Source organism: Telopea speciosissima, chromosome 2, assembly GCF_018873765.1.
Source record: "Telopea speciosissima isolate NSW1024214 ecotype Mountain lineage chromosome 2, Tspe_v1, whole genome shotgun sequence".
Classification (NCBI taxonomy): domain Eukaryota; kingdom Viridiplantae; phylum Streptophyta; class Magnoliopsida; order Proteales; family Proteaceae; genus Telopea; species Telopea speciosissima.
In genome coordinates this window covers 82991414-83004448 of record NC_057917.1, presented here as the reverse complement: position 1 = coordinate 83004448, position 13035 = coordinate 82991414, and the positions used below count along the sequence as shown (strand labels likewise).

At 40.2% G+C, this 13035-nt stretch overlaps 1 protein-coding gene across 1 annotated transcript in view; it reads right to left on the bottom strand.

Annotated features, from left to right (window-relative positions):
* Positions 1-11862, bottom strand: part of LOC122651795 (mitogen-activated protein kinase homolog MMK1) — a 30719-nt gene extending 18857 nt beyond the window's left edge. Inside the window, exons 1-2 of the mRNA XM_043845332.1 lie at positions 11341-11862; positions 11084-11213 (exon numbers count right to left, since the gene is read on the bottom strand). Of these exons, the coding sequence (XP_043701267.1) occupies positions 11084-11213; positions 11341-11567 (357 nt within the window). The 5' untranslated portion in view covers positions 11568-11862. The remainder of the gene's footprint in view (positions 1-11083; positions 11214-11340) is intronic.
* Positions 11863-13035: the final 1173 nt, after the last annotated feature.

Below are 13035 nucleotides of genomic sequence, written 5' to 3'. Positions count from 1 at the left end.
CAACCTTGGTTCCAAAAAAAACCCAAGCTGGGTTGCTGTGGGCCCACCCGAATGAGAAAACTCAACAATCAAGATGTTGTGGCAGTTTGATAATTATATCAATCATAGTTGTCAAGGTGTCACCTAGGCGGGCACCTTGGATGCCTTGGGAGCCTTGATTTTGGATCCTCTCCAACATGTTGGGTCGCCTAGACGCCGTGACAACTATTATAACAATGTTCACAAGGGATCAATAATGTAGTTCTATATTGGTAGGAGACCAACTAGAAGCTAGTAAACTAGGATCTGCTATGCACTACGTAATTCGGCTAGGTCAAAATAGGTGAAAATTGTGAAATTAGGGTTAGGGTTTGATGCGACCTAGGGTTTGATGGTAGGGTTATAGTAAGTTGATGTAGGGAAGCCTTCCAGTGAAGGTTACATTAAGTTTTAATGGAGGGAAGTGTGCTGGAATGAATCGGCAGCAAGGTTCAGGTTACAGTTTCGGGTTTTTGAAAAGAGGCAAAAATGGATTTTTAGGGTTTATGATGGTCAGATGAGGGAACTACTTAGATCGAGTTTTCCTTAGTATGTGAGGAGAATTCGATCAAAGTTTGGTGTGATTTGGCTGGCTGGTTTGGTCTGGCAGAATTTGGGCCTTGGAAAAATTGAAAACAAAAGGTGGAAACTTAGGGTTTGTGATGTAGATCCAAGCCTCCTCGAATTGAGGAAGCCACCCTAAACCTAGGGTTTTAGTAGGAGCCTTAGGATAGTTTATTTCAGTTCTATACTTAGTTTTATTTTCTATTTTGTAATTGAACCGGTTCAAATTGGTTGCATCCAATTGGTTCAATTTGGTCCAATTTAAGTGAAGTGTTCTTATTGGCTAGTAGGATCTTATATCCTATTGGTTACTTAGGAATCTCAGCTATTTAAAGTGTTTTAAGTTGTTAGGGTAAATAGGTCTTTTTGTTTTAAGTTGTTTATTAGACTCACTCCTTCCACGATTTTGGAAGAGAGAGAGAATTTAAATTGTATTAGGACTTGGCCCTTAGGCCCTTATTTTTAATAGAAAACATAGGAGGCTCCCCCACATAATTTTAGAGTTTTAAAAATACAATTTTGTTGCTGCTTTGCTGCTTTTTGCTGCTGCTGCCATTGCTCCCTTGTGTGAGTGTTGCCTTGTGGATCTCAAGGTGAAGGGTGAGTGGACTCTCACGACTCCTTGCGTCTGTCCAGTACCGGGAGGTTCTTCTTCTTTTTCAATCGAGCTTCTACAAGCTGCTGCTGCTGCCTCTGAAGGAGATCAAACCAGTTAGTAATTTAGTTTCCTGCATATATCCTTCCCCTCTTCATCCTCTAACCTAATCCATCCTTTCCCATCGACCCAATCAGATCACTACAGCCAGCCTTCCATCCCCTCCATTAAACCTGCAACTATTCCTTCAAATTTTAGCTTGATTCCCAAGCATTCACCTTCCAACCATCAGATCTGTGACAAACTTCCAGCAAACATCCCTCCCTCTCCCTCCTACACTCGATTCCAATTGAGTCCCATCTGACCATCTAAACCCTAGTTTTCAGCCTAGATCCTTAAACCTAAAACCCGAAATCCTAACCCTAATTCTGCAGATTTTTCAAACTTAACCAAATCCAATTATTTTTATCCCATACTAACCCCCTAGACCTGCATATTAAAGCCATATAAGACCCATTCCCAAACTCCCATCCTAAACCCTAGAATTAACCTAAAACCTAGTGCTGTCCATTCGAACCAGCAACCCCTTTTGCTATTGATCATGTTATCTGGCTCCTAGGCCTCCTACCTATCTAGGGCTACATTAGTTTGGGTGTATAGAAGGTTAGAAGAAGAATTGTGGGGATGGGGAATGCTTCTAACTCACTGTTGTTGCAGAAAATCCTTGGCAGCAGCTTGTTTGAATGTGAAAACTTGAACTAAAACTTGAAAGAGAGCTTCAAAGAACCACCCGGGCTTCACACCGCAAGGTGTTGATTGGATCAAATACCAATCCCACCAACGAACCACCCGCGCTTCCCACTGCAAGGTGTCAATCGGATCAAACACCAATCCCTCCAACCTTGATCAAACACAAGGCAAAAATCTTCAATGGAGAAGAAGAGCAGCCAAAGCTTTTCATTAATATCAAAATTCGTGTACAATACTTGCCCCCCTTACAACCTTATATAAAAGACTCAAAAATAGACTCCTACATTAAAAAGGAAAGTCTGAACCCAATCCTTAACCTATTACTCTTAGGTAACCTAAACTGACTGCGAAACTGAAATAGACTCAAAACAGAGTCCTAATCCAGCCCAACTTACATAATAATTAAATAGTTACATGACCACTTAAGTTGTCATATGTGATATGACCACTTAACCAAGTCACATGATCACTTAAGTGATCACATGACCGCCAACTACATAAAAATAAAACTAAGGAATTAAAACAGTTAATCCTGATGTAGATCAAAACCTGAAGAAGAATAGGCCAAAACACTGTTCACGTGAACAGTGTCACAGCCCCTTTATTTTGGTTTGATGAGAATATTTCTTGAAAAATTTGTGGGGGCAGATTAGTCTTTTAAGTATTAGTTATTCAAGTTCTTAAGTGAAGGGCAATTTTGTCATTCTTCTAAAGCTAATAAGTTGAACTGATGGGGACCACAGGCTGGAGATTTCAGCTGCAACAATTAAGTCATCCAAGTGGGTCCCACAAGGGAGATTTGAAAAATTAAGAAGATTTAGAAGATTTTATTGTGTTTCTATTTTTTATTTCAGTCCTAGTTAGAGTAGTTTCTAATTCTTGAGATTTAGTCAATACTTAGTTTCTATTTCTGTCTTTTCTTGGGAATCAAGTTTTTGCTCCTTTTTAATTGTAAGGCTGTTCTCAGCCACCCCACGATTGATTAGTTGAATGAAAGATTGCTTATGCAAAGTTATGTGTTCCTTCTCAAGTGATTCTCATGACTTGAAGGGTTGAGAAACCTGGCTGAGAGAGCCGAACTATCTTTATCCCCTTTTCTTTATTCCTATCCCTGCTTGATTTCCTCTTATTGCTGCTGCCATCTGAAGCTTATACAAGTGCTGTGAAGACCTCTTGAAGCCTGAGCCAAGAAACAATCAGGTTCCAGAGCTGCTGCTGCTGTGTCCACTCGATTGAGGGCCTTTGTGCTGCTCCTGCGAGTTGAAGGTTAATGCCATATCTGAACCCCCATATCTCCATATCCTTCCATCAAACCCTGCTGGGCTTTGACCACCATTCCACTTCACTTTCCACTTCCTTCGATCCCCTTTTTATCCCCTTTCCATTGGCTGGTTTGACAAAACTCTTAACCCCCTAATTTCTGGTTCAACCCCTAATCTGAGTTTTGTATTGCTGGTTATTCCTGGGTTATTTGGGACTAGTTCTACCCTGAATTGGTTCTACATTAAATCCTGCATGCAATCTAATTACCTTTACATAGAAAATCTATGGGATCAAAGGCCTAACATGTATAGAACCCAATCACTTTCACAATGACAGTCAACTAATGAGGGGAGTGGCAATCTTGTAATAAAACAGTAGTTCAAGATTACACAAGAGACGAATTTGGATTTAGATGGAACTAAGTTATACGTAGAAGGGTAATTCTGGGATTCAAATAAAGAGGAAGTGAAATAAAATGGAGTTAGTAAATATAAGGGTTGGGTGTCAATAACAGCAAATAAGTCTTTCAAGGGCAATAAGGAAGAAACCCTTCTTCAACCTTATCAAAACTGAAGTTCCTCTATTCAAATAAAGAGGAAGTGAAATAAAATGGAGTTAGTAAATAACTAAATATAAGGGTAGGGTGTCAATAACAGCAAAAAAATCTTTCAAGGTCAATAAGGAAGAAACCCTTCTTCAACCTTTATCAAAACTGAAATTCCAGCAAAGGAGTTCTTCTCCCGACTGACACAACCCTCTATTCCAGGCCTCTAAGTTGCAGGAACAGGTCGAAGAAGATTCGTAATGCCTTCCTCTATCAAATTCAGATCATTGAGACACCAACCAATAAGCATCAATCTAAAGACAAGCTTCTGAAATTGCAGGAAGCAGTAGTAACAGCCCACAGTTGCAGGTGATAGATCTGACGATAAGAGAAACTAATTGGGGCAGGGACCGAGAGTCTGAATCGCGCTGAGAAAACAACCTACTCCCTGAAACTCCTGGTCAATTTGAGTTGCCTAGGTGGAGTACCAAAGAACTCAACCAAGTCCCACAACACAGCTAGTATGGTGAACAGTAACAGAAAAAAAATAGAAGAAAGGGAGAGGAAGGGCAATAAGGAAGAAGAAGAAGAGAAGGAAGGGAAAGTAACACTGCTGCAAACACACACGCAGGTAACACTTCAGCCAAGTCAATATTTCAATTCATTCTATCTCTCCATCGTATTACATCAATATAATGAAAACTCCCTTACATAATAACAGAATAATGTAGCAACGGCTCAAGTAAGAACCACTCTACAGTAGGATCGATGATAGGCTGCAGCAGAACACCAAACACACAAATTGATTGGAAAAGAAGATAAAAGGTAGAAGAAGACGGATAGATAGAAGAAGGGGGATAGGGATGGGTCTCTCACCCACGGCCTCTCACCGTACCTGTCTCTCACAGCCATTAATGGCTTTAACCAAACTCATTCTTTTTTTCTCAAACTCGACTTGGCTGTTTCAGCCCCTTTTTCCTTTATTTATAAACTTCAAATTGATTACATCAAAGGGGGTCTTCCTTGCGTGGAATAGAATCCCTCACAAATTGAACTTTTTCCTAAATAGAAACTACTTACAAGGTATCCCAATCTAATTAACAAACTAAAGAGACCTAAAACAAAGTAAGGGGAATGAAGATTAAAATAAGAAGAAATGGGATAAAAAAGTAAGTAATTGAAAATGAAAAATGAAAGTAAGAGGAAAGAGGATAGCCCAGGAAAACAAGGAAATTCAGCTACAATGTTGTCGCTAACGTAGATCCTTGCCCTCCAAAACGCTCTGTCTGAGGTCATACTTGGCACAAGACCCAAACTAATCATGTCATTCTTCACAACCTCATTAAAGGTCATTTTAGGCCTGCCCCTAGCTCTTTTAGCTCCTTCAATCGGCATCAAATAACTTCTCCTTACTGGGGCATCTCCAGGCCTCCGTTGCACATGGCCAAACCACCTCAAACGACATTCTCGGAGCTTGACGCTGATCGGGGCAACTCCTACATCAGCTCTAATACTAATACTTCCGTACCTCACTTTATCCTTCCAAGTTTTGCCACACATCCATCTTAACATCCTCATCTCTGCCGCCCCATACATCATGGCAGGTCGAACAACAGTCTTGTAGAATTTTCCTTTAAGCTTTAAAGAAATGCGTCGGTCACACAGTACTTCAGTCGCATCTCTTCACTTCATCCATCCTACTTTAATTTTTTGTGAAACATCCTCATCTATGACTCCTCCTTTGTGTATAATAGACCCCAGATATCTGAAATAGTCACTTGGAGGTATCTCTCTCTCCTCAATTTTCACTGTATCATCATCTATTACAGTGTAACTAAAGTTACACATCATATACTCTGTCTTTGATCTACTAAAATCTGCTCCATGCAAGAAGAATATATTCTGTTAGACAGGCTGTACGATGGCTAATCTTTGGCAGAATTTTATTCTGGAAATATCTCTTCAAATAGGGTTAGTCAATATGGCCAATCACTTCCCAAAAATAAAGCTGGTCGATCCCTATAATGTAAGCAGAATATTGGCTTGACATGCTGGATGATATGCTCCTCAAATCTGGAAATATGCTGGCTAATCTGAAGATAATCTTCCACAAAATATGCTGGACGATATGGGGGATGAACCTGGACAAGTTCTTGCTCATTCCTCATGATATGCTCCTCAAAATTAGAAATCTGATCCATTGAACCAACCAAGAACCAGGCTGCTTCCCACAACTACACTGGGCTGGGTTTTGGGGTCCAGTTCCTGCGGCGACACATGGACCTGTAATCGACATCATAGAAACCAGCTAAAATGCAAACTAAACAATCTAGGCAACATCTCAAATAAAGAAACTAACCAAAATAATTCCTACGGAAAGATGGCTTTTTGTGCAACGCTAAACCATATTTGGATGGAGCGTAATATCAGGAAATGAACCTCCAAATCTCGGTCCTATCAGCAGATTTGGGACTCCATTTCCTTTGAAATTAAAGCCAAGCTATCTTCAGCTCCTCCCTCTTCTTGTCCTGACACCCCAAGGAACAGGCTTATAGTTGTCTCCTGGGGGCTCTCTTCTGTCTCTCTTGTAGCTGCTGCCCCTCCTCCGTGAGGTCTGGCACCTTATTTTTGTTGTTGCTCCCCTAAGGGGATCCCTGTATTTTTTTCTTCTCTTTGGTAATGAATTTTTTATTCACCCAAAAAAAAGGATAAAATAAAAGAAAGATGTACATCTTATGTCAACTACCAACCCCTTTGGACCAAAAAGCAGGGTTGGGCCAGTTGCGTCTCAAAAGTGGATCATTTCGAAGGCAACTGCATCACCAACACTTGAACTTCACACTTAATGCAGATCTAATCCCAAACCAAAGAAATCCAATGGGAGATCAGCTTACAACAGGATAACAGGAAAACGGACAACCAGATTATGAGAAATTTAAATAACTCAAAGAGGACTTGTCTGATTATGCTCAAATTCTGGCCAAAAGTCAGTGATGGACTGAGAGTTAGTACTGCAAAGCTTGACTCAAATCCAACAACTGGATTTAAAAATATGAGAGGATCCTTGTTGAGGTAGGAAACTCTATTTCTGCAGAATCGATAGCCATAATTAGGACTCTAACCAGAGATCAACTAAGGCTCTAATAACTGATTGAACCAATAGCAGAACATAGAAAGAGAATAGCCAAAACAAAACCAAAAATCTGAAAATTGTATGAATCCTATTTGCAGCACGATTTCAGGTTGCACTTGGAAAGTTCACAAAGTTCAAAATTAATAACAGAATAGAGAATTGAAATCAGCATTTAGAGATCAATTTTAAAACAAGAGATTTGGAGAAATCCAACTTGAGATGGGAAAGATGGGATTTTTTTTTTTGGGGGGGGGCGGGGGAGAGGGGAAACTGCAACTAAAACCAAATAGAAAGAACAGATAGAAAGGATATGATCAAGAATCACCACCTGATCTGCAGAGCTGGGATCACCACCAGTACCCCAACCTTGGAATGACCACCAAGGAGCCTACTGAATCACCACAGCAGGGAGCATTCTGAATCACCAGAGAGCCAAAAGCAAAAGCCAATCTGTCCTTATTCAAATTCATGTACAAGGCGTAGCCCTTACGTATGCTTAAATAGAAAACTCAAAACAAGAATCAAACTAGGCCTAAAACTCCTCCAGCAAATAGCTTACCTCACAGGTAGGCTATTACTAAAACTCATCCTAAAATAAAGGAAACCAACTTAAAACAAGGTTGGACTCATAGAGACCTAATCCAACCCAACTAAAACACTTTAATAACAATTATAAATAAAGAAATATGACTAACTAAACTGATAAAGTTAATCCTGTATTCCTACTTCCTACCCCATATTCTAGGCCCATTAAAGTGGGCCATTAAAATGAAAACCCATTGGATGAAAGGCCCAATATGTACAGAACCCAACCCAAGGCTTATTTCTACTAAAAAAAGCCAACTTTTGTGTTTTATCTGCATCAACACTGCTCACGGGCCCAAGGATAGGTACTACTAAAAAGATCTAAGAATATGGAAAACATATCTGACCTTGTATAGACGTAGGACTGATAACAAATTTCATGACTGAAGACATAAAAGTAATAGAACAGAACAATAGAATTACGGATTCAGGAAAACAGAACAAAATAGAAACTCAGTTTATTTCCGATCTGGAACATACCGATGTAGCAGGGACTACCAATCATGGAGCCCGACTTGCTTCTGCAGATGATGCAGCCGAGACTGTCCAATTGGGCTTAAGAAGACTCCATTTAGGCCAGGAATAGGTTCTAGGGCCTTGGGGTACCAGTCTATGGGTTATTTGCATTGAACTTTAATTATATCCATAAAGTGGGGTTGAAGCCAGTACATGAGATTATTACTTCAGTGTTTGAGTTAAATTTAGCTATATTTTAGCTAGAGAAAGTTCTGTTTTGAGTCTATTAAGTCAAGTCAGTATAAGAGAGTAATTAGGAATCCATTTATTTATTTATATATATATATACACTCCCATCAGTTAGACATGATTTAAGGGAAATGTCTTTTTTTCCCAGGAGAAATGGAGCTGTTTGCACATAGAATTAGTATTGCAGATGTGGTCTCCTTCCCCTCTATATACCTTTTTTTTTCTGATTTTGAATATATAGGCATTAGGGGAGTTATTAGACTTCACATTGGAAGAGTGATTGACGTCTTCTCAGGTCCCATTGGTGGAAGAGACTCTACAAGACCTGAGTTGATTGCTCCAAGCCTGATAAGACCTGTTATTAACCAAGGAGCTGGTCTCAAGCTATACAAGTAGGGAATTCAGATAAAGTTCTGAAACGGATAGATTTGAGGAGAGAACTACAGAGTTATGACCATAACAAGGCTAATTTGTCAGCAAGCAGCCGAAATCAGCATGCAGTTCTATTGGCAGAGTAGAAGTGCAGATGAGGCTGTGGATGTGTTGACTAAGAAAGGGGTTGTAAGACATGAATCTGTTTTTAGCAATTCTATTCCCTTGTTAGTTGTTTTTGATAGTCCTCGTGTTTGGTTTTGGGGTTTGTTTAGTGATCATTTGATCCGAGTTACCTTGTTTGCATAAGCATGTACCTCTATGTACCACTATGTTTTTTATGAACTACTATCACATGACATATAACCAATTTTTATTGGACACATCTCCTAACCTACCCAAACTAGAAAGAAAAAAAAGTTGATTTAACCCCATATACTCTATTCAAACCCTATCTATTGACATGAATGTCAACCGAAACAGAGAGCATGTCTGTGGACCCCCCCCCGGCAGACCAGAAGACCAAGAGAAACCTGCAGTAAGAAAAGCAAAACCTATAACAGAGTAGTTGATCCGTATCACCACTCTAAGCTAGTCAATTTGGTTAAACAAGATATTTCTTCAGCACTTCCAGAGCTCAAATCCACCAGGATTGAGGCTGTCTTTCCACAAATCAAAATCTTTGAGATTTGAACCAAAACTTTAGGATTATAACAGTGAAAAGACCATGGAACTAAATCTCAGTTGAAACTGATATCTTGGGTTCAACACTTTCCGAGACGAAACCTAAGGTCAATATTGGATCGTACAAGGTTTCGACCAGGTTTCCACTAGTTTCAACAATATTTCGCATATTTCGGTAGTTTCGACCAGTTTTGACCAAAAAAATACCAAATTCCGACCAGTTTCAATCAGCCATGACAATTTGAGTTTGGCCCAGAAAAAATAATAATAATAAAATAAGTTTCAATCGAAACATGGGAAATCTCGGTTTTGGCCAGGGTCGAAACCGGCCTCAAAGCCATGGTAAAGACAGAAGATTATCAATCCAAAAAATTACAACCAGAAGACACAACCACCTCTGATCTTTTCATCCTAAACTCAGTTCTCACGCCTTAATGTTATAACTCTTATACTAATCAATAAATATATCTTGACAAACCAAATCACGAAGGTGTTCCAATTTCCATCACACTTTAGTTTCACACCATCTCTAAGATAAGGGAATAAGAGATTAAATTTATTTTGGCTTCACCTATCACCGGGGGGGGGGCATAAATATGGTAACGGATCTCAGATCCCTTTTTTGAAGACAGTAGATAGATATCCAATATGCTCAAATGTCTCTTGACACTACAACAACAACTTAGCCTTATCCTAACTAAATGGGGTCCGCTACATGGATCCTTTCCAAACAAAGTAGGGAAAATTGAGATCCTCACCAAAGGAAAGGAAAGTAAGAGAAATGAAGAATAAACAAAAAAGAAGAAATGAGATGAGAAAAGTTAGAAATGAAAAATGAAATATGAAAGTAAGAGGAAATAGGATAGGCCAGGCCGTCAGGAAAATCTATGCTATATGTTGTCAACAACGTGGATCCTTGCCCTCCAATAAGCTCTATCTGAGGTCATACTTGGCACAAGACCCAGACTATGCATTTCATTCTTCACAACCTCACCTATGGTCATTTTAGGCCCGCCCCTAGCTCTTTTAGCTCCTTCAATCGGAATCAGATCACTCCTCCTTACTGGGGCATCCCCAGGCCTCCGTTGCACATGGCCAAACCATCTCAGACGATATTCTCAAATTTCTCTTGACACTCTCTATTCTAAATTCTGTCCAGAATGAAATCCAAAAGAATGCCACACATATAGGTTATCTGTAATCACGTTAGAGCCAAGATGTTGTCATGAAAGATTGATACTTTCCAGCCAATTCATGGAGTTCTGAAGAAGTGAAGAGCCTCCTATATATCCATTCCTGAATCTTAAAAAGTTCAAAACTTTAATTACAAATACCACCATGGTTTAGGAACAAATGCTGTAAGCTAAACACTGAAATAGTTCTTCCTATACTTAAATTTATGGAGCTAATCTTTCTAAAAGTTCCAATCACACGCAGTTTGTTTGATATTATGCCTTCAGCTTCTTACTTAAGGTACCCTTACCAGTAAACACCTTAGATTTAATTTAACAAAAAGATATATTCTTCGATGTATATTCTGTGCATTGAATATACATCAAATACTATCGGATTCATACTCACGTGCTAAAGCTTTCTTTCCTATTTTTCAGTTTGAAAGAAAGGGGGGGGGGGGGAAAGAGAAGAAAGTGGTACAGCTGGTTGGATCCAGCCTATTCTTGATTCAACTTTTTCTACAAATAATCCTTCAAACACAATTCTCCGGCAACAAATCTACATCCATCTCAAGCAAGCAATAATCTTGACCACAGTGCTTAGCCAGCAAAAAACACGAGACCGACCATGTTTAATCTTCAACAACTCACATCCAATGAAATGGTAGATGTAAAAGCACTGGTTATCACTCACTGACGTTTTCATGATCCATGTGACGAAGGAGCTTTATCTCGCGAAGAGTCCTCTTTGCATCAATTTTGTTGTCGAACGCGTTAGCGATTTTCTTGATTGCTACTTGCTCGTTTGTCTCCGAATTCAAAGCTGAACTGTATATATAAAAAAATATAGAGAAAGAGATATATATAAATATAATGCGCGATATATACTATCAGAAAGCATCGTCGGAAAAGGAAATGAGATCTTGCGAAAATAAACAGAGGGAAATGTGAATACCATACGATACCATAGGCTCCCTTTCCGATGGGCATGATAGGAGGTTTGTATTTAGCGGTGACCTCAAAAATGTTGCCAAATATGTTGTATTGTATAAACCGTCCACCATGACTCAGGGTCGCCGGGATATTGTCGATTCCGGGTTGAGTAATCCCTGTCTGGGGAGGCGGCTCCGGTGGGTGCGTAGCCTCCGCCATCACAGTATCCGCTGGCTGAACTGTGTCCATTGTCCTTTTAAAACCCTAGAAATGGAACACAACCAATAAAAGTTTACCCTTTCCCCCACCACCAAGTACTCCGTCTCTCCCTACCGGCAGAAGTTCTTCGACGAGATGCAATCAACAACTTTGTCCGTTCTTTTTCTTCCTTCTTTCTTAGCCCTCTCTCCTTCTGAACGACGATTGCAATATGTCGCAGAAACGAACAGGTTCGTTTCACTGATCTCCGTCGTTCCTCCTCCCTCGGTATCCTACTATCCTAACTCTTCCGACGTTAGTCTCTGGTTTTTCTCACCCACGGAAGTGAAAAAGTTTTTCGGTGTTTTCTACACTAGCGTGTGCTTACACAAGCACCCCAAGTTTTTGGCATTTGGAAGGTGACGTTACCATTTTCAATTTTATGTTTTTTTTTTGGTAACAACGTACCATTTTCAATTTATGTAAATTAGCCATGAGAAGGTATATGATTATATGATTTATATCTAGCGCTGCAACAGGGTTGGGTTGGGCGGGGCTTTTTAAAACCCTAGCCCAACCCTGAGTGCCCTTAGCTGGGCCCAGGCCCGCCCTGACCTTGATTCAGGGCCTAAATACCTTGACCTTAACCCTGACTCTGACGGGCCAAGCCCAGCTCAAGTCCGCCCTGATTGACCCTGGTCCTGCAATAATTAAATTAAAATTACAAGACAAAGGATGTAAGAAAAGAGGCTTGAACCCAAGACCTTTTGGTGCCTACTGGATTTTACACAATACAAACTGTCAAGTGCGCTAAGTACTTGATATACATATAATACCTTTTATTTTTTAATAAATAAAAAAATTTCTTCAGGGCCAAAATCAGGATCGGGCTAACCCGAGGTCTCAACCCTGACCCGACCCAACCCTGACTCAGGGCTAGGAATTTCTGGCCCTAACCCGCCCTCAAGGTCAAAAATCTTAGCCCAGGCCCTGTTCGGGCTCAGGGCGGGCTAGGGCGGGTTCGGGCCGACAGGGCCAAACTTGCAGCCCTAATTATATCCATGTAATTGAAACCTCCACATCATTCTTATAAGTAGCAAAAATTTAAGTGTACGCTAAGTGATGTAGAAAAACTTTCACAAATTTCTTGTTGGGAGAATGTTCTCTCTGCCGCAGTACAGGCTGCACCAGGCACATGGGCTTGCCACTCAGGGGCAAGGTGGTCATTGCGCCCACCCCCATGTGCTTGGGCGCAGTCTGCGCTGCGGGCTGCGACACAGAGAACAACGCCCCTTTCTTGTTTTATCAAAAGTAAATTGGAAAATGTTCTATGTGGGGCCAGGCCCCGTCCAGACACAGTGGGCACAAAATGACTATCTCACCCCCATGAAATGTGGAAATTTCACTTTTAAAATACCAATGCATGTTCTCATTGACTGTTGCATATGCGTGGCCCTGGGTTCCCCCACAAGAATGATCTCAAAAAAATAGTATTTATTTTTAGGTAAAAAGTTTGGAA